The sequence below is a fragment of the Lissotriton helveticus genome, chromosome 9 (genome assembly GCF_964261635.1).
Source record: "Lissotriton helveticus chromosome 9, aLisHel1.1, whole genome shotgun sequence".
Classification (NCBI taxonomy): Eukaryota; Metazoa; Chordata; class Amphibia; order Caudata; family Salamandridae; genus Lissotriton; species Lissotriton helveticus.
The window spans coordinates 522667854-522695618 of record NC_136070.1 but is presented as its reverse complement, the minus strand read 5'-3'; the positions used below and the strand labels follow the sequence as shown (position 1 = coordinate 522695618).

At 47.1% G+C, this 27765-nt stretch overlaps 1 protein-coding gene across 3 annotated transcripts in view; it reads left to right on the top strand.

Annotated features, from left to right (window-relative positions):
• ARMH4 (armadillo like helical domain containing 4) overlaps positions 1 to 27765 on the top strand; it is a 607261-nt gene that overhangs the window by 124142 nt on the left and 455354 nt on the right. For all 3 annotated transcript variants that reach the window (XM_078660370.1, XM_078660369.1, XM_078660371.1), the window contains exon 2: positions 12973 to 14207. In XM_078660370.1, coding sequence (XP_078516496.1) covers positions 12973 to 14207 — 1235 coding nt within the window. The remainder of the gene's footprint in view (positions 1 to 12972; positions 14208 to 27765) is intronic.

Below are 27765 nucleotides of genomic sequence, written 5' to 3'. Positions count from 1 at the left end.
GCTCTCCCCCAGATCACTCACAGCCCTCTGTCCCAGTATCGGCAGCACCACAGACCTCCTTGGTAGTTAATCATACCAGTCATGGGCCCCACAATCCACCAGGGTCATCACACAGGCAGCTAGGGGGGCACAGCCAGCACACCCCTCCTGTGCCAACACCAAGGAGCAGGAATGGAGGGGTGTCCACACAGGTAACAACACGTCCCAAGTCAACGGTGTAGTGAGGTCCGCTAGGGTAAGCTCTCTCTTGCGGCATGGGACTGTTTCCTTGATCTCCTAGTGTTCCTGAGCACAAAATTGCCCCCATTATATTTCCTCGTTAGTTCAGGGCCGCAGTTAAAGAGTTGGCTGTCATCAAGCCCCCGGAGTCAGTCATGAGAATGGGGGTTTTCAAAGGCCTCTTGTGCAGGGAACGTCGTCATCTTGGCCCCCTCGCTATGCCCAGAGGGGTGATCCCGCTATAGTGCGCCTCACCTCCTACCGGCTGACGACTTAAGGGAAGGCAGATGGCAGAGCCAGATCACAAACTAGCCACCAGAGGGGGGGACCGCCCTCACTGTCAGCCTCAGGCTCCTTGATCCGGCCGCATGTTCTCTCCCCCCTCTGCCACGACTCACCACTGCAGTAGGCCTCCCCATCTCCTAGTCAGCACCAGGGGCTGCTGCAACGTGAGACCTGCCTTCTCCTCCTGAGTTCCACTCGCGCCACCCGTTCAGGTTAAAGCGTTTCCTCCATCCACTGCATGGGCCGTTGCAGTCGATGGGAATGGGATCCCGCATGGGCCGTCTCCTTCTCACAGCCCACCATGAGGCTTCCTCCGCTGTCCTGGTACTCCACCCACAGGCTGCTCATCCGCCACCCAGAATAGCCCCGATCCCTCCTGCACGACTGGAAAGCAACCCTGATTAAACTGCCATGCTTATCTTTGCAGTTCGTATTGGATAATGTGCGGATGGTGGGGTATATTGCAGCGGCTGCTATGGAGTTTACTTAATCTGCAGCCATCTTGGCTGGTGCCAAGCCATGTCCCTCCATTCTGTTGCCTTGATGGATTTTAGACTAATGTGGTTTTGCAAATGATGTTGTCAGACGTGAAGTGTATTGCTTAGGTGTAAATTCATTACCTCTGGTGGCAGCAGAGGTAATGAGTTTTGAGTTTACTCAAATTATGTGTTACACTTATTGTAGGGGCTGTCAGCCAGCCATTTTAATCCATTGGTGTGTTATTGCGTCATTGACATTTATTTCTGCCTACTACGGAATATACCATGGGGCAGTGCTAAATTTGAGCCGGTGGTTGCCGGTAGAGTCCACCAGCACTCATTTTTGAGGACCAACACTTATATTTCCTCATCAGACATGTGACAAGAGAAGGAAAAAGACACTATGGGGAAAGGAGAATGAGAAAGACAGAAAAACCATCATGAGAGTGAAAACAACCTACAAAAGTGAGTGTAAGGGCTAGAGAGTGTCCGGGGGTGGATTAAAGAGGCATGAAGTGGGTTCAAGACCATGCAGCCTTGATATTTGATGTGCCAACATTTAATAGCACTGGCCGTGGACTTTGGAGGAAATCCTTGGGCACCGGCACTTACTTTCCTACAAATTGCGCACTGGCAGTTGATAAGCCGACTTCAGCCATTCGCTAACTTTAGTGTGACTGACGGCAAATTACACTTTCACAATTAGTGCATCCACACAGGGCCAGCTCTAGGGCGGTTCCATTGGTGTGACTGCACCGGGCGTTGATTTGGGATGGGAGGATCATTTTCGAAAATGTGTATTAACATTTTGAAAGCACCTGCTGCTTCGTTCCTGGCCTCCAGCAACTTTCAAACATCAATTAAAATGTCAAGAGAAGTCCGGTGATTAATCGTCTTCCTGGAAAGAGACTGGAGGTTTGTCTAGAGGAAGTTTTGACTCATCCTAAGGTAGGGCAGAGGGTTAAAATGCCTGCTGCTAAGAACGTGTAGCATGCAGATAACGAAGTGCAAATAATGTAAATAGGTCAGTGGGTTACTGCTTCTGTAAGAAATCTCCTTTTGTTACTTGTCGTTTATAAGTCAAAATCCTAATATAGAACACTGAACTCTTAACTGTCACCCTAAAGCTGCTGCAAACTGCAAGGTATATGTTAGAGCTATATGTTTTTTGCCCAGTCTTTCATTATCCTAATTTTGTGAAAAAGGTTCATTTGGGTTGAAAACAATTCTTAATATGAAAGAGAACCAATAACAATGATGTTACGTTTTTAATTCTGAATTTGTGCCTTTCCTGAATAAGAACTTTAACTATATTGCCTACCAGTATCGATGACATGTCACTCCTACACTACACCTTGTAGTCCTGTCTGATGTACATTTCCTATCCACTGATTTACACACATATGATTGTCTCTGTGCAATATGTGTGTGGTGTAAAGTGCTCTGACACCTTACACTAGTATCAGTGGTGCTCTAAAACTAAATGAGTCTGAGAGACAGTGGTTATGGAGACTGAAGGGGCACTGTTAAAGGGTGCCCCTCAAGGAATCCGTGGCAGCGGTGGTCATTGGGGGGTCGCCAACTGACATTGTCGCACAGGGTGCTACCAGCGCTAAAGCCAGCCCTGCATCCACACACAAAGTAGTACCCTTAAGTGCCAAGGACTACTATGGCAATGTGTGAGTTTTGAAAGCAAGACTATACTTTTGCTTTCAGTTAATATGTTATTTAGACCAGGGCCGGACTAGGAACGAAAACTGGCCCTGGCAAATTGCTCGGCCGCCCCCTGGTGGTGCGACTGAGCTCTTTGCCGGGGCCGGTTTTCTGCCGATTTTGTTACAGGGCCGAGCTATGCTGCAAAAACGGTCCTGTAACAAAAACGACCCCCAGGGGCCCAAAACCGGCCCCCACCCTTGCGGCACACCGGGGGATTGCCCGGTGCCCGCAACGGCCAGTCCGGCCCTGATTTAGACTGGAACGGCACAGGAACTTTCGCAACAATAAGGTTTTACAAAACACAAGACTAAACAAAAAAAGCATTGACAAAGACGAAAGACTGGTGGGCATCACCAGGCCTGTTGACTTTGATAGCGATGTTTTTTTGGGAAAGTTTCAAATGCAACTCGCGTTATCTGGGCATATATAGGTAATGTATGAACTTTTTGCCTCGTTTAGCAACATTGAGAAAAAAACCTCAATGTAATGACGACTGAATTAGATGTTAAACATGTTCTAAAAGGCCAAAATTAATTTACGTTATTGAGTGTTCTTTTGAAATATGCGTGGATGTTCCCTCTCTTTCCTACATCACGTAGCTTCAGTCTATCCCCTTGGCACGAGGCTGTGTTCTCCTCCGGGCACATTAGTCCCCACTGTATCTGGAGGAGCTGCATTGCAGCACTAGGGCTTCACGTAGGGAAGTCGTCCGTCTCCTCTGATACTGCAGTGCCACTCTGTGCCAGTCACCGTGGGAGCCCAGGAGGGCTGCAGTCAGAATCTTCTGCCAGAGGATGGGTCGCCATGGCAACAGTTCCAAACTCTGGTATCTCCTTTATAGAATTAAACGGAGGTCACCCATCTCGTATTGCTGTGTGTTCCATCCCAGTGGGCACTGTTCAGTGCAGGCATTAAGATTATTTTATGCAACAGATTCAGAAATGAAGTGGGCCGTAAAAAATATTCTCTGTGCAACTTTGGAAAAAGTTCTCCAAGAAAGTTATAACAAGAAAATTGCTGAATACAGAGCATGCTTAGCATTGGATCCATCTCAGGCTTCTCTCTTCCACTAGCCTACAGTTCCTGTCTATTTAATATATTGCAGGTTCTTTTTTGCGAGTGCTATCCTGTTATGTCAGTAGTTACTTTTTTACAAGTGCTTACTGACTTTGTCAGTATTTTGCTATCTTTCTCTTCCTTCTCCTTTTTCCCCTTTCCGTCTTTCGCTGTTTTGGTTTAGGTCAAAGTCTGATGCTAAAAAAGAAGTCATGGTTGGTCCCCAAAATGAGTGCCAATGCCCGCAACCGGCAATCACCTTCACAAACTAGGAACTGATCTACCCGCCAACTCTCACTGTTTTAACCTTGACAAAGACAGGCAGCATCCTTCTTCCAATCAATCACTAGTCAGTGGTGGAGATGGGTAAACCACAATTAAGATGGCAAGGTCCTGCCTCTACTCTTGCAAGTGACCTTTCCAAATCTCACAATGTCAGATTTGGCTGGCTCTCGCCGCCTGATTCTAATGTGGCATGGAGCTGAGGTGCGTCTAAATGCGAATTATCCAGTAACCCGGGATCTGGAAACCTCAAAGGATTCCCTGAGCCCTGGAGAGAGTGAGATTGCCATCTTCAACCAGCTCCTCAGAAGACAAGAGTAATCCTTAGGTTTTCCTTCTTTAGGGTGCAAAAACACCTCAGTCAAAAGGGAAATCCCACGTTCTCCAATGTTGGCACAGTGCAAGATATACATTTTTCAATTTATTCTGAGAGTGCCTCTGCTACTTGAAAGGTCGGAGTCAGAATTCTGTTCAACTCTGTGCTGATCTTCAGCCCCTCTCATTCCTCTCTCTGGAGTTGCATTCTTGGCAGAGACATCAAAGCAAGCCTCACTATCTGCTCCCTTTATTATTTGACCTTTCAACAGGTCTGATACCACTGAAGGTTGTATGCCAGAATATCATATATTGAGTTATTGCCTAACATACATTTTATATCCTAATTTTCGTTTACAAAAATATCGTCCCTCTGGGTTTAGATTTTCTTTTATTTACTACACTGGGGCAGTATTTTGTAAATAATATTTAGAACACAATATTTATGTCGGGTAATATTCTGACAACAATATTCTGGGACCGCTCCACCAGAGGCGGGATGCTAGATATGTTTCTGGGGGCATGGTGATGTGTGGTATAATGTTCTACATAAAAAAGCAGTTCTAAATATTAGGAGCTGGTTGGGGTCTCCCCTACTTCAGCACCAAGTGTTTCTATAACTGCCACTGGATTTCCCCCTGCTCTTTTCTACTGCGTCTGTGACTTGACCACAGCTACATCACCACTTTTTTCAGTTTTCCTTTATATTCCTCAAAGTGTTGCATCATGGGAGCAACTCCCTTAGCATGACAGCCACATCTGGGTGCATCTTTTTTCCGACCTTCCATGTTCGCTCTCTATCACTGTTCTGTCCCGCTCTGTCTTCTGTGGCTTATCATCCCTTCTCTTTCATTCCTGACTACTACCTCATTGAGTGTCATCACTGCTCTCATTTACTTTGAGGACCAGTGAGCGACGCCATTGCAGCATCTTAAAATCTGTCATTGTCATGGCATGTGTGCCAGTGGTTGAAGGTGGTGAGCAGCGGTAATTGTTTTTGGTGACCAAGTCTTATTTTTCATCATCAGACCTTGACCCAGAACAAGATATATAATGAGGGAAAAAAATAGCACGAAGAAGGAAGAGAAAGATTGAGAAACAGTAACAAGTGTAGGGGTAAAAAACAACCACCAAGTATGAGATAAAGAGACAGGATTTGTAGGGTAGTGGAAGAAAAAGAATTGAGGTGGAATCAGGACTAAGTGGTGTTGGGACTTTACAACTCCAACATTCATCAGAATTGCTGGTGGTCTCCCATAAAAATCTTTTGGCCGCATGCACTTATTTAAAAAACAAAATATAGACTGGTCATCATTGTCGTCAGCATATAGGCTGCCCAAACGCATCTCCTTCGGCAGTCTGCGAAACACGCCATTTTCAATACGCTGGTGTCAGAACAGCCCCATCATAGGATGCATAAAGTGTGGAGCAAATACTGAGAGGGCATTTTTGATTTTTGAAGAAGCTCTATCCCTGTCCTTGCTTAAACTTATAATACATACCTCAAGAAGAGCAACAATGTACCATCCATTGCTAGCTGCAACTATCTCCCAATGCATTACGGAGTAAGGGTAATACATTACTAGATTCAGATTCAAGTAACTCACAAAGGTTGCAGGTCAGCATATGATATACAAAAATATAATCTGACATCAATATTTTTTCATAAATATAGTTTACTAAAATATGGACCTGTTGAATGTAGATTTTACACTATTAACTCCATTAGGGTGATTTTTCGGTATACAATATTTAGGGTACAATATTTATGTCAGCCAATGTTCTGACAACGATATTCCGGTACCACATCCACAATGTGAATAACAGGTCTGTATCATCTAGGATTACCAATATTTCCCAAGCTTGTTGATGTTCTTTATCCTGATCCTTGTCAGAAAACCTTTTTTTTCTATGAATCATATGCATGGCAGCTTTCTTTCCTGTTACCCTCAAACATTTTCTCTCCCAGGCTCCTTGCAACCAGCTTATCCTTATCCTCCACACTTATTACTTCCCTAGATCGACGAGTTGCTTCTGTTTCCACCTCATCCTTGTAGTTTTCTTACCTTTTGTTTGAGGCGGCTCTTCCCTGGGAATAAACTTTTCACCTCTTCCAGTTGTCTCCAGCTCTTAGTGTCTCACTACTCTGCCATGCAACTGACAAATATCTTGACCATCACTATGATCTGGCGCCCAGTTGAGTATGGACCACCGGGTCAAGCAAGGGTTTCTGCTGGTGGAGCCAGCTGAACTTCTGCCATTGGACACCCTATGGTTCCCCCATATCTAAATGGGGTGCCGGAACAGTGATTTTGGGGGGCAGGTGAACCTCCAATTTATGGTGTTTCACCCACTCTGCCCACTTTAGTTGTCCCTTTCAGTCATCTGTGCTTCTGACTTTTCACTAGGGTGATGCAGTGCCCTCAGCTGATTAGGTCTCTTCCCTTTCATTAAATTCTTAGGATAGATCAACCCCATTGTCCCTTTCTCATACCCTCTTCATACGGGGTCTTTAGGTGGCCATCAGGTGGCCTCTCAGTAGCAAGAACTCACTGTGCTCATGTGTTACACTATCCCCATGGTCATCCATTTAAGGAGAAGAGTATACGTAGTGTTACTACTGGGTTTAGGATATCAATTCACTACCCTATTCCTGTTTTCCCTGTGCCTAGCTACTACCTGTATGCTGATGTTCAATTTTTATCTAATTTGTAGTTTTTCTAAGAGTGACTCTGCCCTATTTCAACATGGAAGTCTTAGTTAAAGTCTGTAAGTGTCATTTAAGGCTTCCATCCTGGGACGTGTAAGTTCTCTTTGAAGAAACCCTTGTGGCATTAAACATTGCTTAAGAACGATATAGGAATTCAGTAAGACTTGCATGGCAAAACATTTGACTTTTGAGGTGGGTGTTCTTCGTTGTGTCAAAAGGCGATTGAAAAGTCAGTGTTGGTGAAGTATAGCTCTCCTACTGATGGACTTCCGTAAAGTTGTTTATTGGCCACATTGTAGTGCACTCTACAAACTGCCGCTAACAGCAGATGGTATTAATGTCCAACTAAGTGGTGCACATCAAGGCCTAGATTTACAAAGTTGTCATGCAAAGCAGAGCAGCAACCAAAGTTGAGAGAGGGAGAGAGCAGAACAGCACCATATCTACCAACACATTGTGCTATCCTGCTCTCCCCTAGCATTGGCGGACAATCAGGCGGCCTAGACCCATGCACACAGCTTTGCACAATAGTGCAAAGGTTCTGCTTCTGGGTCTGAACTGGGGTGGTGAAGTAAGCTAAAGAACAATGATGGATTCAACCCAGATCTAATAGTGACTGAGGGTGAGTGTCTGAAAAGTTTCAGCACTCCGTCCATCATCTCCTTGTGTTTGCTCTGCTTCATATCCAGCATAAGTTTTGTATGTACAAAATACTTTGCCTAGACAAAGTTTAAACTTTTCCCACTTTGGATGTGTACTGTACAATGCAGTACAAATGCAAACTCAGAAAAGTCGGAAGAAATTACAATGTTCTCCTTTTTACGTCTGTCTCAAAGAGGTGTATTAATGTGAGCAAAACCTGTATGCTATTGTTAATAGTTAGGGTTTTGCTAATAAGCACACGTGTAGTTGCATGGAATGTCCCCTAGACATAAAGTAATGAAAAGCAGTGCAATGCTCTGCTTTGCGTTACGATCAGGCAGCTTTCCTGCAAAAAACACATTTTGCGCATTAAAGCAAACTCCAAATAAATATTTTGCTCTGGTTTGCGTCATGTAAAATATTTGTAAATCTACCACTAAGTATTCATTGCACAGTCTTGCCCTGCTTTTTATCTTCTTCTAAGAGATTTTATGAACTTTGACAAGATGAGAAGGATTAGCATAACTGTTCAGGTTCATACCTGTGGCCATCATGTTACACGTGCATCATGGATGCATTGGTCCATTAACTTAAGTGATTTTACCTGCTTCCAGTATATATATATATATATATATATATATATATATATATATATATATCGCTCAATCTCCTCTCGCTCAAAGCAGGAAAACAGCACTCCGGGGATGGCAATTTTCAACGGTCTTTATTTTTCGTACAACAAACGCGTTTCGGGCGTTTAGCCTTCGTCAGTGGCACTTGACTCGTGACTACTGATAAAGCCTCACAGTTATAATGGCCACAAACAAGGGACTAAACCATTAATATCAAGTTCAGACGCCATATTTGAATAAGTAATGCCACATACAAATACATTACTAGTCATTAAACCATATATATATATATATCTACTATAGTGGAGTGGTGTGGCTCACTGGTTAGAGGCGGCAGACCCGGAAGTAGAGGGCGGCCCGGGACCAGGGTTCTATCCCCGACGCGCCAGGCCAAATAACGGAAATATTCACCGTCACTCAGGTGATATTGTAGCTTAAGAGAAGCAAACGGGAGTATCGCGCCTTCCCCTCAGATGTCCCGGCCAAGCGTAATTCCAATGAGGTCCCACCTGTCAAAGCCTTTCGACTTCCACAAGCTACCCAACTTCTCTGAGCGCCACAATGGAGTGCCGAGCGTAAGCCTCCCTTCCCATTTAAGGTGCCCATTAGCCGCATGTCATACCTGAACGGCATGCGCCGTAGGCCCAGTGAGGGGGAATCTGTGGGGTTTAGCATAAAGTGCCCTAGTGTAGTCACCTCCTGGCATTAACCAGCGGTCCATGGCGTACCCAGGTTCATTCAAGGCGCCATATATCCCATGGTTTACTGCCGCCAGCTGTGAGGCCCAGTTGTATTTCCTGAAGTCTGGAAAGCCTATGCCCAAGTCATACCAGGGAAGGGTAAGTTTACAAAACGCAATGCGGGGTATACCATCCCAGAGTAACTGCCTTTGAAGGGATTCTATCTCCCTGAAATAAGTTGCTGGAACGGGGTCCATAGCATTCTGCAGTGCATACAAGAACCGGGGCAAGGCCAATATTTTAAAGAGCATCGCCCTCCCTAGAAGCCACATCATTTCTGAATTAAAAGAGTGGGGGAATCGGGTTCCGGACATAGCGGAGTTTAGGATCTAAGGTGATATAGATCCCAAGATACTTGAAACCCTCAGTGGCGACCTCTATCGGGCAACCGCTCAGAACATCTGGCGGGTCCCCGGTAAGAACAAAGAAGACCGACTTAGACCAATTAATGGCAAAGCCAGAGTGTTGTCCGAATATAGCCAGCACATCCAAGAAACAGCTCAGGGACCACTTTGAGTTGGTGAGGTAAAGAAGAATATCGTCCGCATAGATTGAAATTTTATCCTCCCACTCCAAGGACCATCTCATCCCACGTATTGAAAGGTCCTGTCGGACCCATGCCGCCAATGGGTCCAAGGCCAACGCGAATAAAAGTGGAGACAGGGGGCATCCCTGTCTGGTCCCCCTGTTTAAAGCAAAATCGGGAGACTCCTGTAGGAAACTTTAGACACGACTACAGCCGAAACTGCTGAACGGAATTACACCAAATTTGGCAAAAAGGTAGCCCTTGGTTCAGAAAGAGAGTAGTTGCTGAGAAAATAAAAAAATAACAGTTTTGATATTTAGAGGCGCAGTGGATCCACGCACCCTGCAGATCACAAGCTTTATTCTAATTGGCTGTCATCACTCCAAACCAGGAAGTGTTGGCAGCCATCTTGTGCCCCAGTAACCGAAGCACAATAAAAGATAAAATGAAACGTGAAAAACAAGAAAAGGGGGCAGGGTAGAAACACCCTGACCCCCTAGGCCTGCTCAGGGGGTCCCACAAGGAACCCCAGGGCCCAAAACAGCATTAAAAAAAACAACCAAAAAACGAAGCGCAGGCTCCCTCGCTTCGTTGTCTTGAAGCCCCTGGGAGGACCAGGTCTCGGGGGCAGGTCCCAATCCCCCCCACACTGCCCCAGGGACCGCCACCTCCCCGGGGCAAGATATTTGAGTTGCGGGGGCACGCAGCCCCCCTGCAGCCCAGGGGACCGACACCCCTCGGGGCTTCTTTTTTAATCTGAGGGGCCTCCAAGGCCCCCCAAAGTCCCAGCGACTGCCAGCCCAGGGGGCTTTTAAAAAATATTTGCGGAGGGCCACATGACCCCCTGCAGCCCCGAGGACCACCACCACTACAATAAATAACCTGTGGGGGGGTCTCGAGCCCCCCCACACGCCCCAGGGGCCGCCACCTCCCCTTGGGACCAATATTTAAATTTGGGGGTCCGTTACAGACCCTCGAGCCCCGGGGACCACCACCTTCCGGAGCTTTGCCATTGATGGGAGGGGGGGCCGCGTGGCCCCCCTCCAGGAGCCCGTGATGGCCCTGGGGACTGCCACCCCCCAGGGCCGGCTCCTGCAGTGTCCCGCGGTGCCCACTCACAGGACACAGCTGTTTGCTATGACAGGGCGGGAGCCGTGCAGCTCCCGCCCTGTCATAGCAAACTGTGTTTTAGATTTTGGAAGAGAGAGCAGGAAACCTGCGCTCTCTTCCAAAACTCAAACGAGATTGCTCTTCCACACAGGGAGCTGCATGTTGGCAGCTCCCTGTGTGGAAAAGCAATGCTGGCTCCCCCAGGAGGCAAGAAGCCGGCAGGGTCCGTGGGGGCATTGGGGCTCCCCCCACGGTCCTCAAAGAAGTGGCCAGGCCCTGGGGATGGAGTCCCCGGGGACAGAAGTGGCCCGGGAGGGGGGCCATACGGCCCCCTCCCAAATAATAATAAAAAAATAATAAATTAAGGACACAAAGGACGGCCCCGGGGGTGGGGTTCCTAGGGTCATAAATGGCCTGAGGAGGGGGGCCACACAGCCCCCCTACATTATAATCAATAAAAAGTTGGGCCATGCCCCGGGAGATGGGGTCCCCGGGCCCGGAATTGGCCACGGGAGGTGGGCACATGCAGCCCCCTTCCCGTATATATATATATATATATATATATATAATTTATTTTTTTAAATGGGGTCCCCAGTGCCCAAAAAAAGTAGAAAGAAGGGGGCCACACAGCCCCCCTTCCCCAAAAAATAATTTTTAAAAACTCGGGATCGTGCCGAGGCCCCGCCCCCTCCCAGCAACACTCTGCAAATGTGCCCTGTGGCGCGTTTTAAGTTGGGGAATTAATTCCCCTTAAATACTAGGGGTCCCTGGGGACCAACTAGCCCACCAGGTACCTCCAGTAAGTGCCACAGGGCTGCGTTGCAGAGGGGTGGTCCAGGCCACGCCCCTTTCTACACCTCTCTGCAACGCAGCTCTGTGGCGCTTACTGGAGGTACCTGGTGTGCTAGTTGGACTCCAGGGACTCTCAGGATTCAAGGGGACTTAATCCCCCAACTTAAAATGCGCCACGGGGCACGTTTGCACAGAGGTGAAGGAAGGGGGCGGTGCCTGAGGTGACATATGTGCAAACACGCCCTGTGGGGCGTTTAAGTTAGGGAATTAATTCCCCTTCAATCCTGAGGGTCTCTGGGGGCCAACTAGCCCATCAGGTACCTCCAGTAAGCGCCACAGGGCTGCGTTGCAGAGAGGTGGTCCAGGCCACGTCCCTTTTTACACCTCTCTGCAACGCAGCTCTGTGGCGCTTACTGGAGGTACCTGGTGAGCTAGTTGGACCCCAGGGCCCCTCAGGATTCAAGGGGACTTTATCCCCCAACTTAAAACGTGCCACGGGGCGCGTTTGCACAGTGGTGAAGGGAGGGGGCAGGCCTGAGGTGACATGTATCCACCTGCCCTATTATGTACTAGGGCCCTACAGAGGAGGTCATACTAATCACAGGTGTACCCCAACGCCTAGTGTTCTCCAGTGTATGTAGGTGTTTTCACTGTATTCTAAGTGTCTTTTAGCATTGCACTGGCTCTAGGCCTGGTTAGTCAGAGTCAGTTACCACCAGTAACCATCTGAGAAAGTTGTGGGCACAGGATGATTTTGCAACAAGGCCTCTTTCTGCTCCTCTGTTGGTTCTTTCTGCACATGTCTGGCTTCTTCCTGCAATTTTCTTTGTCTTTGTGGACTTCTGTTGGTTCTTTCTGCATTGCGTTTGCTTCTTTGTGTGCATTTTTTCTTCTTTCTTCACATGTCCTACCTCTATAGGCATAGTTAGGAACTAGTATTTTAAAAAATCTTAGAAATTCACTTAAAAAACCATAGGTTTCAGGCACGTTATAGTTAGAAATTAGCATTTAAAAAAGCTTTGAAATTCACTGAAAAACCCATAGGCTTCAGGCACGTTATAGTTAGAAATTAGCGTTAATAAAACTCTTAAAAAAAGATAAACAAGATTAAAGAAATATACAATATTTTTAAAGTTTATGAATTTCGGTATATCATTATCACTTTGCTCATACACATGGGTTTCAACCACCTTACGCACCTCACCAGTATAGTCTAATAGTTCTCATATCAGCAGTTCGACCTGCATTCCACTGTTGTGTAGAGGACTGTGTTAGACAAAAGTACAGGTATTTGCCATGTCAAAAAATTGCATTAATGATGATTGATTACTAGAATATATGAAAATGTTACATACTTCAGGCTGTACTATTTCAAGGCATAAACGTATAGGCTGTCTATAGGTTCCTTTATACTGTCTCTTAATTTGTATTTCTGACTGTAACTAACCAGTTTAATTGTTTTCCCTAGGTTAAAGTGTCTACATATACCAGCAATGCTACCTTCTGACATGAAGACACTCAGTGGACTCCATGTTTGTTTGGCTTTCAGCAGCATCTTGCTCAGCTCTCTGGGCGTTAGATGCGTTGCCATTCAAAAAAGAGACACAAATGATTCAGTTGACATCCTGCAAAATGTTCAAAGCCTGCTTTCAACAACCTCTCAGGGGGCAAACTCTGAGGATAAACAAGGTGTATTAACTGTGCCACCTGGGACATCCCTGACCAATACATTCACACCTGATGGAACAACACAGGCCTACACCAAACCTCTTGATCATGACACTTTGATAGGTGATCAAAGTACCAATACTAGGAGTACAACTTTGCCCCTGACCTCTGTGGCACAAGAGGTCTTCCTTCCCAGCCTAAAACAAAACAAATCACAAGAAAATGGACTGTTAACCACAACCATCACAACCTCCTCACCTTTACAGGCTGACATAGAAGTCGACGTGCCCAGCGTTGCAGTTAGCAAGACCACGCTAGAAACCCCCACTACAATTGTATCTGATGTTTCTAAGTCTCTAGATGAGGATTTCCCCACAAAGGGAACTGATGAAAAAAATAATGGTAATGGCAATACCTTTGAACACCCACCACTGTCTCAGTTCAACACCGAAGAAATGCTGACCACCAACCCGAGAACTAGCATTGTTCAAACTGGGAGTGACTATTCAACAGCACCTCTGCTTTTTGCTGACCACAGTGAAACTGCTGAACATGGCGTCATAGTATCCAGCATTGTGGATCCAGTGCAGCTAACAACTGTCACCAACATGCGCACCGACATTTCCACTGGGGTGGTGGATGTACAAAGGAGCGAAAAGGTGCAACCTCTCTCTGTGTCACCTGCCTTGGAATTCAGTGAAGACTGGGATGATACAAAGCCATCACCTTCTAGCCAAGGCAAAGTTACAGAGCCTGAAACCATAATGTCTGTGCCAGCAGTGTCTCCTGAAATTGTGAGTACTGATCCTGTCCCTGGAAACTTGGATCTCACTTTCACAAATAGGACAGAGACAAGTACAGAGTTCATAGAGAAGATTTACACTGGAACAGAAGAAAGCACCTTGCCGGCCATTGGGGAGGGAGAAACACCACCAGAGGTTGCAGAAGTTGATTTTGGGCCAACTGTCAGCAGCACGGATACACTTGATAAAATCATCCTTTCCACTTCATATACCAGCAGCATTGACCATACAAGTAAGTGGGTATATGACTTTTGAGGTAACACAACAACAATGTCACTAGTCAAGTGCATTTACTTCACTTTCAATGCCCATGTAAAATGCAAGTAATGTAGTGCTTGAAGTATGTGTTGCTGTAAATGACTTGCTGTGCGCTCTACTGTCATCTAGTGTTAAGTTCAGAGTACTCCAAAATGTTTTTTTCAAAGTCTGTTTTGCAACTGAAAGTGTGTTGCACAATGATTTTTTATGAATGAATGTAAGACTTTATTGCTCTTGTTACTTAAAACAGTTGCAATATACAAACATTAAAGCATATTGTAAAATAAATACATAAAATAAACTGTGTTGGTCCTGGCTCTAAAAATAAACATTAGTTATGAGGCCAATCTAGAATGGGTTAAAATAAAGGTGGGTGAACCAGTGAATGCCGAGCCAGGCTCTAGCCAGATGCTTGGCACTGGCTCAGCTCAAGGACCTCTTCGACCCTCGAGCCAAAACAAGCAGAGCTCTCACGGGAGGCCATGTGATTTAGAGGCTACAGATGATGACCATCTAACATGGGCAACTGTTGTGAAGCTCTTGTATGTCTGTATGTCTGTGGTTAAGGTATGTGCTATATGCAACTGTCAAAAATAAAATGTGGATTCTGCCTGTCACCGTGAACGTTGATTCATCAAAATGTCTGGGGTAGCAGAAGTGACATCACATGCCATGTATCCTCTGCCTGATGTCACAGGAAGTGACATTACACAAACTTTGATCTGGTAACATCAGAGGCAGTAACATTACCTGCCCTTTGACCCACCCCAATTATGTCACAAGAAGTGAAATCACAAGGCATTTGACCAGATGACATCACAGGAAGTGACATCACATGCCCTTTGGACCCCATGAAATCAAAGGAAGCGACATTGCATCACCTTTGCCTTGGTGCTATCACAGGAATTTTTGGTTACTTACATCACACACAGAGGCTGTTAAATCTCTATTGGTTCAAAAGAAGTACTCTATAAACAGACATACTTCAAACCCTATTGAAAATGCAGCTACATACATTGTTTCAGGTAGTATCTTCAGATATACAATTAAGATAATGTAACATTGATTAAGAACCTGCCTTACTAACAAAACGTGCCCCTCCACTATTCCAGTCTACTGGGGAAATGCCCGCCTTTCGCTCGATGCCCAGTATGACTTTACGGCCTTGGAAGTGTTCAAAACAGACAATGAATTGTTGGGCAGTTCACCAGCACTCACTGACCGGCGTGTGCATGCTGTGGCTACACGGATGCAGTGTTTGACATAAAACAGTGGCAGTTAATGTGTTATTCACATTACCTAAACTATGACTAGACCGCTATAAGGATTAAAGAAAAACCAAAGGTGGTGATGGACGGAGCGTTGACAATACAAACACTCACCCCCAGTCAACTGATCTGGGTTTAATCCATCACCGTTCTTTAGCTCACTCCGCCACCCCAGTTCAGACATGGCCATATGCAAATCAGTCTGACCCTGTGCCTCATGGGAACAGTCCAGCCCGAACTGCCAAGCCATGTCTTCTCTGGACCGGAATCAAGCTTCCCAGGACCGGTTTCTGGCATTACAGCCGTCTTCAGCCGGGCTTGCTTGACTCCAGTGGCAAAGTGAGCAAGGGACTCACGTCTGAGCATACCCTGCCAACTTAGGGCGAACAAAGAAAAACCAAAGGTGGTGATGGACGGAGCGTTGACAATACAAACACTCACCCCCAGTCAACTGATCTGGGTTTAATCCATCACCGTTCTTTAGCTCACTCCGCCACCCCAGTTCAGACATGGCCATATGCAAATCAGTCTGACCCTGTGCCTCATGGGAACAGTCCAGCCCGAACTGCCAAGCCATGTCTTCTCTGGACCGGAATCAAGCTTCCCAGGACCGGTTTCTGGCATTACAGCCGTCTTCAGCCGGGCTTGCTTGACTCCAGTGGCAAAGTGAGCAAGGGACTCACGTCTGAGCATACCCTGCCAACTTAGGGCGAACAAAGAAAAACCAAAGGTGGTGATGGACGGAGCGTTGACAATACAAACACTCACCCCCAGTCAACTGATCTGGGTTTAATCCATCACCGTTCTTTAGCTCACTCCGCCACCCCAGTTCAGACATGGCCATATGCAAATCAGTCTGACCCTGTGCCTCATGGGAACAGTCCAGCCCGAACTGCCAAGCCATGTCTTCTCTGGACCGGAATCAAGCTTCCCAGGACCGGTTTCTGGCATTACAGCCGTCTTCAGCCGGGCTTGCTTGACTCCAGTGGCAAAGTGAGCAAGGGACTCACGTCTGAGCATACCCTGCCAACTTAGGGCGAACAAAGAAAAACCAAAGGTGGTGATGGACGGAGCGTTGACAATACAAACACTCACCCCCAGTCAACTGATCTGGGTTTAATCCATCACCGTTCTTTAGCTCACTCCGCCACCCCAGTTCAGACATGGCCATATGCAAATCAGTCTGACCCTGTGCCTCATGGGAACAGTCCAGCCCGAACTGCCAAGCCATGTCTTCTCTGGACCGGAATCAAGCTTCCCAGGACCGGTTTCTGGCATTACAGCCGTCTTCAGCCGGGCTTGCTTGACTCCAGTGGCAATAAGGATTAAACCTGAAATGCGTGCTCTTTAACAATCATTTCTGAAGTTTTGCAAGACATTTGAAAATCTTGTGTCAAGTCCAAAAACGGATAATCTTATCGTACTTTACTTGTTACTTCTGTTAGAGGTATGCTCAGGGCCTACAGCTCACAGGAGTCACAATGACCAGCACCGCCATAAGGGCATTCAGAGAGCTGAGGCTTTATTCGAGTGACGACTCAGTCAGTCTCATTCTCACACAACCTCACCTTCCCCGCAGCAGGCCTGAGGTCTGACCGTCTGACTCAGTCAGAGAGGGACAAGTAAGTGAAGCAAGTCACTCATGGCCTGGTCCCGAACTTGCATTGATTTTAGTTAACCAATCAATCAATCAATAGCCTTATTCAGAAGTATACTAACATCCATAAAAGCACATACAATATTGCATCAAATATAACTCATAATAAGAGGTCAAGCAATAGTTAAAAAGTTAAGAAATAACAATGTATGTTTAATATAGTTTTAAGACAATATAGACCTATGAGCTCGCACAGCTGATAGTAAACAGCCCGACATACAAGACAATTTCAGCATTAGATAAGATCATCAAAAGTCTAAGGGCTGGCCTACATTGACCAATACTTTGAAAATACTTTTTTAAAACCAGGATTACAATCAATCTTGTAAATCTTACGTAAAACTTGCAGAAGAAGGTAAAATGTTGCATAGATTGACCTGAAACATTATCAAAGGGACATTATACAGCCTCTAGATTATGAACAAAACACTGGGGGAAGCACAACAGACATTTCATGGTGTCTGATCTAAAATGGAATAGCAAAGATCGTTTCCATCTCCTCCATGTATGCCAAATATAATCAGAAGGACAGTCAAGTTCACATATTCCTATATATGCAGACACATTTGGCTTCACCAACATATCCCTTAGGCGCTGTGATTGTTCATGGTCATAAAGTGCTTGTGCTACTATCTTTTTGTCTTTGTCAGTACAAGTTGATGGTTCAGTGAAAACAAATTCCATTCCAATTTTACAGTATTCAGCTTTTACATAGGTCAGCCAGGGAACAAGTAGACCCTTGTCCATAGAAAGACTGTCCAAAATGATGTATTATATTAGCTCGGCTTCAACCTTCCTCCGAATTGCAAGCCACAGCAGGGCAGGGTGAGCTGTAATACGATCAGCTAGGTATGGAAGACTAAGATCTCTGTGACAAATATAGTGTGAGGCAGAAATGGGAACAGACATAGGTTTTCTGCAGAATCAATTTTCCTCACACTGTATAGCCTGACAATTTGAAAAACCCCAAACCTCAGCGCCATACATGGCGATGGGTACATATTGCCCCTTGTAAATTTGCAGAAGTGGCTTAAGGTAGCCACCCCGCACAGGTTTGGGGAGGCTACACAGGGAAACATTGGAAATTTAGTGCCACAATACGCAGTATTAGCCAGCCAAGACCCTCAAGCCGAAAAAATCACACCCAGATATGGCAAAGTACTGGTGCGGTTCAAATACTGAGATCCAATTGACATGTTTGGCATAGAAATAGCCTTCGGTATGCAAGACACAATATGAGACTTTGTAAAGTTTGTCTGCAGATCGAGTGAGGCCATAAAATCCACAAGAGCATGCACTAGATGACGTAGTGCCCTCAGGGGCGTGCTGCCATGAGCACTGCGTTATCGGCATATAGTAATGTCCGTAGTGGATTCTCTTTAATTTTTGGTGCATCCTGTGTTGACTGCACTAAAAACGGACGAAGCTCATTAATATAAAGAATAAATAAAAGGGGAGCCAATATGCACCTTTGTCTTACACCCCGATGTATGCCTACATCTCCAGGTGTCTCACCCTGTATACTGACACGGACTATGCCCTCATATTGTTATGTAAGTATGCTAAAAATGGACAAACACCCTATCCAAGCCACAATTTATAAACAAAGACCACGATTTTGTCCGATTTACTCAGTTGAAGGCTGATGAGAGGTCCATAAATGCTAAATAAAGAGGACATTTTTTAGCAACTGTGTACTTTCCTAAAACCAGGTTCAGATTGAGAAACTGCTCAATACTTCCCACTTTGGGCTGGAACCTATACTTACAAGGTATAGCACAGACTCATCATCAGCCCATTCTCTACTTCTGTTATAGATTGTTTTCCCCAAATTATTAAAGTGGTATCAATTAAGGAAATAGGAGGATAGCAGTTTGGAGCTAATCTGTCGCCTTTCTAAAAAATGGGTACAGCAATTTATGTGCTCCATGATACTGAAAGTGTAGAATATAAAAGATTATTGAACAAATTCATAAGGAGTGGCACCCAACAAAGAATATTACTTCTCAACAAGTCAATGGGGACACCATCAGGACCTGGCGCCTTATCTCCAACACTTTGATTAATAGCCTCTTCCACATGCGTCAAAGTTACCTGATACTGTTTAACAAGACAAAGGTCTATGTCAAAAGTTATGGACATTGGAGGTGGAGCATATATTTTGCTAAGGTGCTCCTCCCATAGTTTGCTGGAGATGTGACATGAGATCGTACAGAGTGGCCTATTTTTGTGCTTCAGCTTGGATATAATGAGCCAAAAGGATCTGCTATTATTCGACTCTGATGCCTGTACCTAAATCTCCCATTGACTCATATTTACCTCCTACCATCTTTTGGTGGTTATTTCTTTATTTTGCTTACTCATTTGCAGCACTAGGGCCGGATCCGTAGGTTTAGAGGCTAAAGCTGCCTTCAGTGCCCTATTTGCCATTGAGCACTCAGTGTTAAACCATCTTGGGGAATTCTGCAGAGGTCGTGTAGGCTTTAATAGAGCCGTTCTGTCTCTGTCACATAATGTGATATAGGCATCCACCACCAAGTCATCATTGGCCTCTAAAGTTAGACACTGCTCCACCACCTTCTGATTTGCTCTAATTAAAGTCTTAAAAAATTGAACAGGGTCCCGTAGTCTGGTTACCAACCTCAAATTATTGGGTGAGGGTTGTAGATCGCAGGCTCCAATGCCAACCCTAAGCCTATCCTTCAAACAAATAAATAATGAAATCTTGATAGGGTTATGGTTGCTAAAGGTGGAAGGGAACACTGAACCATGAGCAAATAAATCCTCGAAGCTTCGAGTAACAAAACTTTAACCACATGCTCGACCGCGTCTTCTCATCCAGCAACCACGTCTCCTTCAACCACGCCACTGAACTCCACTCGACCAATCACAGCTGCGTCCATTTTAATTTCAGGAAAACAACTACCCACCACCGACCGCAACAAGCCCCCCGAAGATGCTGGAGCAAGATCACCACCGACCAGCTCACCACCTCCCTGAGCCAAAACCCACCCACCAACACCACGGACCCCAACGAAGCAGCCCGCAACCTCACACAGTGGATCACTGACTGCGCCGATGCCCTCGCACCACTGAAGAACCCCCCCAAGCAACCCTGACAGCAAAAAAGCCTCTTGGTTCACCAATGACCTCAAAGACTCCAAGAAATCCTGCCGTGCCCTCGAGAAAACCTGGCGCCACGACCAATCAGAGGAAAACATGACATCCCTCAAGAACGCCATCCGCGAACACCACCAGCTGATCCACTCCACCAAAAGGTCACCCTTAAAGAACGGCTGGACAACATCGCCCACAACAGCAAGGAACTCTTCAGCATCGTGAAAGAGCTCTCCAACCCCAACGCCAGCATCAACGCCATCACGCCATCACAAGACCTCTGTAACTCCCTCGCCACGTTCTTCCACCGCAAGATCGCCGATATACACGACAGCTTCGGCCCTCAGACCACAGACTCTACCACCGAACCAGTGCCCCCCACCACCACCCTCCGCACCTGGACCCCCGTCAGCATGGAAGACACCACCCACACAATGAACACCATTCACTCCGGCTCCCCAATCGACCCCTGCCCACACCACATCTTCAACAAAGCGAACTCCATCATCGCACCCCAACTCCGGGACATCATCAACAACTCCTTCGCATCCGCCACCTTTCCGGAGAGCTGGAAGCACGCGGAGATCAACACCCTCCTGAAGAAACCCACCGCAGACCCCACCGACCTCAAGAACTTCCGCCCCGTCTCGCTCCTCCCCTTCCCCGCAAAAGTCATCGAGAAAACCGTCAACAAGCAGGTGACCGCCTTCCTCGAGACGAACGGCTCCCTCGACCCATCACAGTCCGAGCGAACCACAGCACCGAGACCGCCCTCATCGCAGGCACTGACGACATCAGGACTCTGCTGGACAACGGGATAACCACCGCCCTCATCCTCCTCGACCTATCGGCTGCGTTCGACATGGTCTGCCACCGCACCCTGACAACCTGCCTCCACCACGCCGGAATCCAAGGAAAGGCCCTGGAATGAATCACCTCCTTCCTCTCCGACAGACCCCAAAGAGTCCGTCTCCCGCCCTTCCGCGCAGCGGCCACCAAAATCATCTGCGCTGTACCCCAAGGCTCCTCGCTCAGCCCCACCCTCTTCAATGTCTACATGAGCCCCCTAGCAGCCATCGCACGCAAGCACATCCTCAACATCATCTCCTACGCCGACGATACCCAACTGATCCTCTCCCTCAACAACGACCCCGCCACCGCCAAGATCAGCTTCCAGGAAGGAATGAAAGACGTCGCAGAATGGATGAAGCTCAGCCGGCTGAAACTGAACTCAGACAAGACGGAAGTCCTCATCCTCGGCTCATCCATCTCCGCCTGGGATGACTCCTGGTGGCCCCCGGCTCTGGGCACCCCCCCAAGCCCACGGACCACACACGCAACCTGGGTTTCATCCTCGACTCCTCCCTCACGATGACCAGGCAAGTCAACTCCGTTACGTTACGTTACGTTAAAAATACTTATACCGCGCACATTCACCAACGGTTTCTCCGTCACCTCTTCCTGCTTCAATACCCTCCGCATTCTCCGAAAGATCTTCCGTTGGATCCCCACTGGAACCAGGAGGACGGTCACCCGGGTCCTCATCACCAGCCGGCTGGATTACGGGAACGCTCTCTACGCAGGGACCACTGCCAAGCTTCAGAAAAGACTCCAGCGCATACAGAACGCATCCGCACGACTCGTCCTGGACATCCCCCGACACAGCCACATCCCCACCCACCTGAGAGACCTGCACTGGCTCCCCGTCAACAAGAGGATCACGTTCAGACTCCTCACCCACGCACACAAAGCTCTCCACAACATGGGTCCCGAATACCTCAACAACCGCCTCACGTTCTACACACCCACCCGCCAGCTCCGCTCCGCCAGCCTCGCCCTCGCCGCCGTTCCACGTATCTGCAGAACCACCACCGTAGGAAGATCCTTCACCTACCTAGCGGCCAAGACGTGGAACACCCTCCCCACCCACCTACGACTGACCCAGGACCACCTCGCCTTCAGGAAGCACATCAAGACCTGGCTCTTCGAGCAGTAGCCCCCCCCTCCCAGGGCCTTGAGACCCTCGCAGGTGAGTAGTGCGCTCTATACATTTTCGTGATTCATTGATTGATTGAAAGTATGGCGGTACAACCTCTACCACGAAAAGTGGAGATTGTGCACTCACTCAGACCAATAGCCTCTAAAACATTGACCAAGTCAAGTGGAGTTGGAAACTAAGCTAACTCCTCACCTTGTGGATTACTATTGGCAATCAAATCAATAGGAGTCAACATACCATCTGTTACATTCAGTCGAAGGGAGACGAGCATTAAAATCCCCCGCCAAGCAAAGATATGCGTATGCCCTGATTGTGCCAAATCATCTAGTATTTTAGAAATAAAATTAAATAGTGGGGAAAACTTCGTATTTGGGATCCCAATAAAATCATTATTGTAAAAATTCACAATATGCACGCTCACACACATCATTTACACTATTGATTGAAAATTACTATCTGCAGTCTCCAATAATCTAACATGTCCCCCTTATGCAAACTCTTATTGCCAATCCCCCTGACGCGTGCCCACATTGTGATGGAGTCACTGGTATACTCCAAAGCTATCCACTTCTGAGGGCAATATATCCTAAGTTTCCTGAAACAGGATTGTGAGACTTGGCATCTTATGGCGTGTTTCCCCTGAGTTTTTCCATTCTGACCTCCCGGTTATGACTCTGTTTGTGCTGGCTTAGTGTCTCTGCGCACTTTTCTCACTGCTGATCAGTGGTAAAGTGCAAGTGCTCCTGTTGTAAACTGTGTTATGGATTGGTGTTTCCATGATTGGCATATTTATTTTTATCAGTCCCTAGTAAAGTGCACTGAGAGTTTCAGGGCCTATAAATCAAATGCTGTTAGTGGGCTGCCGCACTGGATTGTGCCACCCACACCAACAGCCTGCAAATGCAACTCTGGCCTGCCAATGCAGAGCATGTGTGCAGTCTGTGACTGCCATGTCGACTTGGCAAGTGTACCCACTTGCCAGGCTCTAACTTTCCCTTCTCTTGCATTTGAGTCACCCCTAAGGTAGGCCAAAGGTACCCCTGTGGGCAGGGTACAGTGTATGTGAAAGGTAGGACATGCCATGGTGTGGCATGTTCTGATAGTGAATCACTGCCAATTTCGTTTTTCACTATGGCAAGGCTACCTGTTCCAATAGGACAGAATGGGGAGTTTGTTTAAACATCTAATAAACATAACTGGCCCAGGGAACTAGGTAGAAAAATAAAGTTTAGTATGCCTGAACTCAGAATTATGTACCTTTTAGTGACGGTGATTTTTATATTCTGTGTTTGAAAATACAACTTTTAGAAAGTAGGTATGTTCTTGCTCAGCCATCAAGTAGGCCTCTGCTGGGGTTGTGGATTGACTGTCTGGGTTTTGGATGAGAGGGGCTGGGGAGGAGCCATGGCTCCAGATAGTCAAGGTGGGTCAGGAAAGGGCTGAATAGACCTGGGCTGCATTTAGAGTAGGGGAGGAGCTTTCCGTTTACCTGAATGGGCCTGGTCTGCCTCTGACAATTCCGCCTCCACCTCCTGCCAGGAAGCCTCACCAGAGAGGGCAGAACTGGTTCTGGCTGGGCAGACTTCAAGTTCTTCTGCCCTCAGCACTGGGGACTGTGTGTTTTGTGCTGCAACAGAAGAAAAAGCAACCTGGCGCCGTCTACGAAACCGCTGCCAACTCCGTGTCCTGAAGGCACCACAGAGGGCAAAGCAGCAACACCGCACCGCAACCCTGGTCTCACCGTCGAGGTCTGCTGATGCCGCCACTGAGCGGCTGCTCCCACCGCGACCTGTGGGCACCGCACTCTGCATCGCCTCGCTTCACGACGCTGCCTTGGTATCCCCGACAACGCCGCTCCAGGCAGAAATCAACTCCGCCGCATGCACCATGGTTCCAGGGCACCGTTTGTAAAGTTACATGATGCACCGCCCTCATCCCGCACTGCAGTCTTGGCCTACCAACGCCAGCGCCAGCGACTCCAGTTTGTCACCCGCTTTCAGCGCTTCAGCAACAACGGCAAGGCTCCCTGTTCCTATAGGGCAGAATGAGGAGTTTGTTTATATCATCTTATAAACATAACTGCCCTGGGAACTAGGTCGAAAAATAAAGTTTAGTATGCATGAACTCAGAATCTAAAGATGCACCTTTTAGTGAAGGTGATTTGTACATTCTGTGTTTGAAAATACAACTTTTAGAAAGTAGGTATATTCTTGCTCAGCCATCCAGTAGACCTCTGCTGGAGTTGTGGATTGACTGTCTGGGTTTTGGATGACAGGGGCTGGGAGGAGCTGTGGCTCCAGATAGTCTAGGTGGGTCAGGAAAGGGCTGAATAGACCTGGGATGTATTTAGAGTAGGAGAAGGAGACTTCCTTTAACCTGAATGGGCTTGGTCTGCCTCTGACAAGGCCGTCTCCACCTCCTTCCAGGAAGCCATACCAGAGAGGGCAGAACTGATTCTGGCTGGGCACATACACTCTCTGCCTGAGAGGACAAAGGATTTGGGGCTATACAAAGTGGGTCCCAAACCCCTGAACTTTAGAACTCTTATGGATCAAGAAGACTGCCAAGAAGAAGAGCTGGAGAAGCTTTGAGGAGGAACTACTACTTTGCTGAGTGCTTTGCTGTGTTGGTCTGCAGTGGCTGCTTCTTTCTTCGGCAGTGAGAGGACTGGACTTAACTTTCTGCAATCTACTTTTGTGAGTTTTTCCAAGGGCTTGAGGTAGAGCTTGTCCCCTGTTCAAGAAGTCTCAGGAACAGCAAAGACTTCAAGTTCTTCTGCCCTCAGCACTGGGGACTGTGTGTTTTGTGCTGCAACAGAAGAAAAAGCAACCCGACGGCATCTACGACGCCGCTGCCGACTCCGTGTCCTGAAGGCACCGCCGCACTGCAACCCAGGTCTCACCGACGACGTCTGGTGACGCTGCCACCGAGCCGCTGCTCACACCGGGACCTGTGGGCACCACATCGCCTTGTTTCAAGCCGCCGCCTTGGTATCCCTGACAACGCCGCTTCACGCCGAAATCGACGCCACTGCTTGCACCATGGTTTGAGGGCACTGCTCGTAAAATTACACGATGCACCGCCCTCATCCTGCACCGCAGCCTTGGCCTGCTGATGCCAGCGCCATCGACTCCAGTTCGTCAGCTGACGACAGCGCTACAGCAACGACAATGACACTGCTTGCACCGTGACCTGCCATTACAGCGACGAGCACTACATTACTTCACACCACAACCCTGGTCTCACCGACTACACCATCTGACGCCGCTGCTCACACTGTGACCTGAGGGCATCGCACGCCGCACTGCTGCACTTTGCACCGCAGCACCCGACGCCTGCTGACGCTAGCGCTCCTGACTTCTACCGTGAGGAGTTCAATCTGCAATGCGTGTAACTTCAAGGGGCCTACGACTCCTGCACCGACCACTGAAACCGACGCCTGCGGACGCTGTGCTTTCGGAAGCTCAACATGAGGTCGCAGACTCCCTGCATTTCTAAAGGTACTGTTTTGCAGGTCTTCCCGACATCGTAGCTGGCTTGAGACACCACGGTCAGCCAGAACTGTTTGAATTTGTTTGTTCACGACGTCTTGATAGCCCCAGAGGGAGCTATCGACTTCAAGGGACTGTTTTTATGGTTGGTTTGATAACTGAAGATTTCGAAGTACTGTATTGTGGATTTTTATCATTTTTGGTTTTGTCTTAAGCATATAAAAATATTGGATATTTTTATAAACTGGTGTGGTGTCCTTTTGTAGTGCTTACACTGTATTACTGTTGGTTATGTGCACATGCTTTACACACTGCCTCTAAGATAAGCCTGACTGCCCGTACCAAGCTACCAAGGGTGTGAGCAGGGGTTATTTTAGGAGTGTAACTCCCTTGAAGTGACTCGAAGGAAGGGTCTCTACTTGGACAAGGTGCAAACCTTTGCCAACTAGAGACCCCCATAAGGATAATATCATAACTCCTAACAAAGTTTAGCCACTCAGGTATATTAAGCTTTGCCTGTAGGCCGGCCACATTCCAACTTAATATTTTAAGGAGGAACCTCCGTGGCAGGAATTCCTGTGCCAGTTACAGAGATATGTGCTACAGAATCATCTTTGGGCATGCTACATCAAAGAGGTGCTGGAGCCCAAGCTGTTGACCTGTTGTGAGTCCCCCTGATATAAGGGTAGCTGGCACCCTGTTTTTTTTTCCTTCCAATAACTCCATTGACATAAGAGTAACTGGATATAACAAATCACCAATGCTGGAAAGGCAGAGCGGCTCTGATAGGTCACAGAAACATCAATCTGTAGTTTAGTCAGTCACTCTTGTGTATTGACACCCGAGGCCGTGCCACATCAGCACAGCTTTTACTGCCGTGCCGAGGCTGGCCAATCATTTTTGCCTGGGCCGTCATTGGTAGTGCTTTTGTGCTATCAGATTGATGGCCCAGGGACCAGGTCGGCAGTCCTAAAAACAGTGGTACACATAAAGCACCATGCACCACGTCCCCAGCTAGGGCAAGGTGCAGCAGGTGCGCAGTTGCACTTACACACACATGCTGCTAGCTGCTGCATGTGTAGTTAGTCACTGTCCAATCGTGCCCAGCCAGGCTGTATGTGCTTTGTGCTTCACCCTTTGTGCTCATTCGCTCAGCTTCCTGGGCCAGGCCCGCAACAGATACATTCAATGTATCAAACCAAGGACTGCACCGGCTGGCCCGGGATCACCATAGCAACAAGTGAAAAGAGTTCTTTCGCCCAGCAAGGCCTAGCTTGCAGGTCATCATGATGTCTCTGCAGGAAGAGCTTTAGGACAGTCGTGCAATCAAGCTCTGCTCACATTGCAGCTGATTTTATGCAATCAGCGCTCTTGCAAGGGCTGACAAACAGCCATGAGTAACAAGCAAGGTGGCAGGGATCGCAACGGGTGGCTTAGGGGTCGCAGTTGTGACCCCTGTTGACCCCCTAATTGACGTCCATGCCTTTCGCCAACATTTTAATCTCTATTCCAGGAATTAAGGAGAAAACATTAACTTTTGATGTCAGCTAGAGATACCCATCAGGTAGTTGAACTGAAAACTCTGGCATCAGCCTCCCTGCTTGACTAAACTGTGTGATCCTAGGCAAATACTATGTCACTGGGCCTCCTTTTCATTCATTATCATATATTAGAGCATCTTCAAATACACAAGTGGAGAATGTGCCCTCTACAAAAAACGCTTATGTCTTTGATGTAATAAACTATAATGGTGCTATGTGTTTCAGAATCTAGGTCACAGATAGGAAACACATGACACCTGACTTACCTCTTAGTTCATTAATAGCATTGTTATTACAATGTGGGTGGGCATAAATGCTTATAAGTATCTGTTTATAAACTATTACTTTGATTAAATACTTCTCAATGAAGAGATACTACTATCTGATGTACTAATAACAATAATAATAATAATAAGGTGAAACGCTTTTGTGCGTAAAAGTAATATACTGTTTGGAATT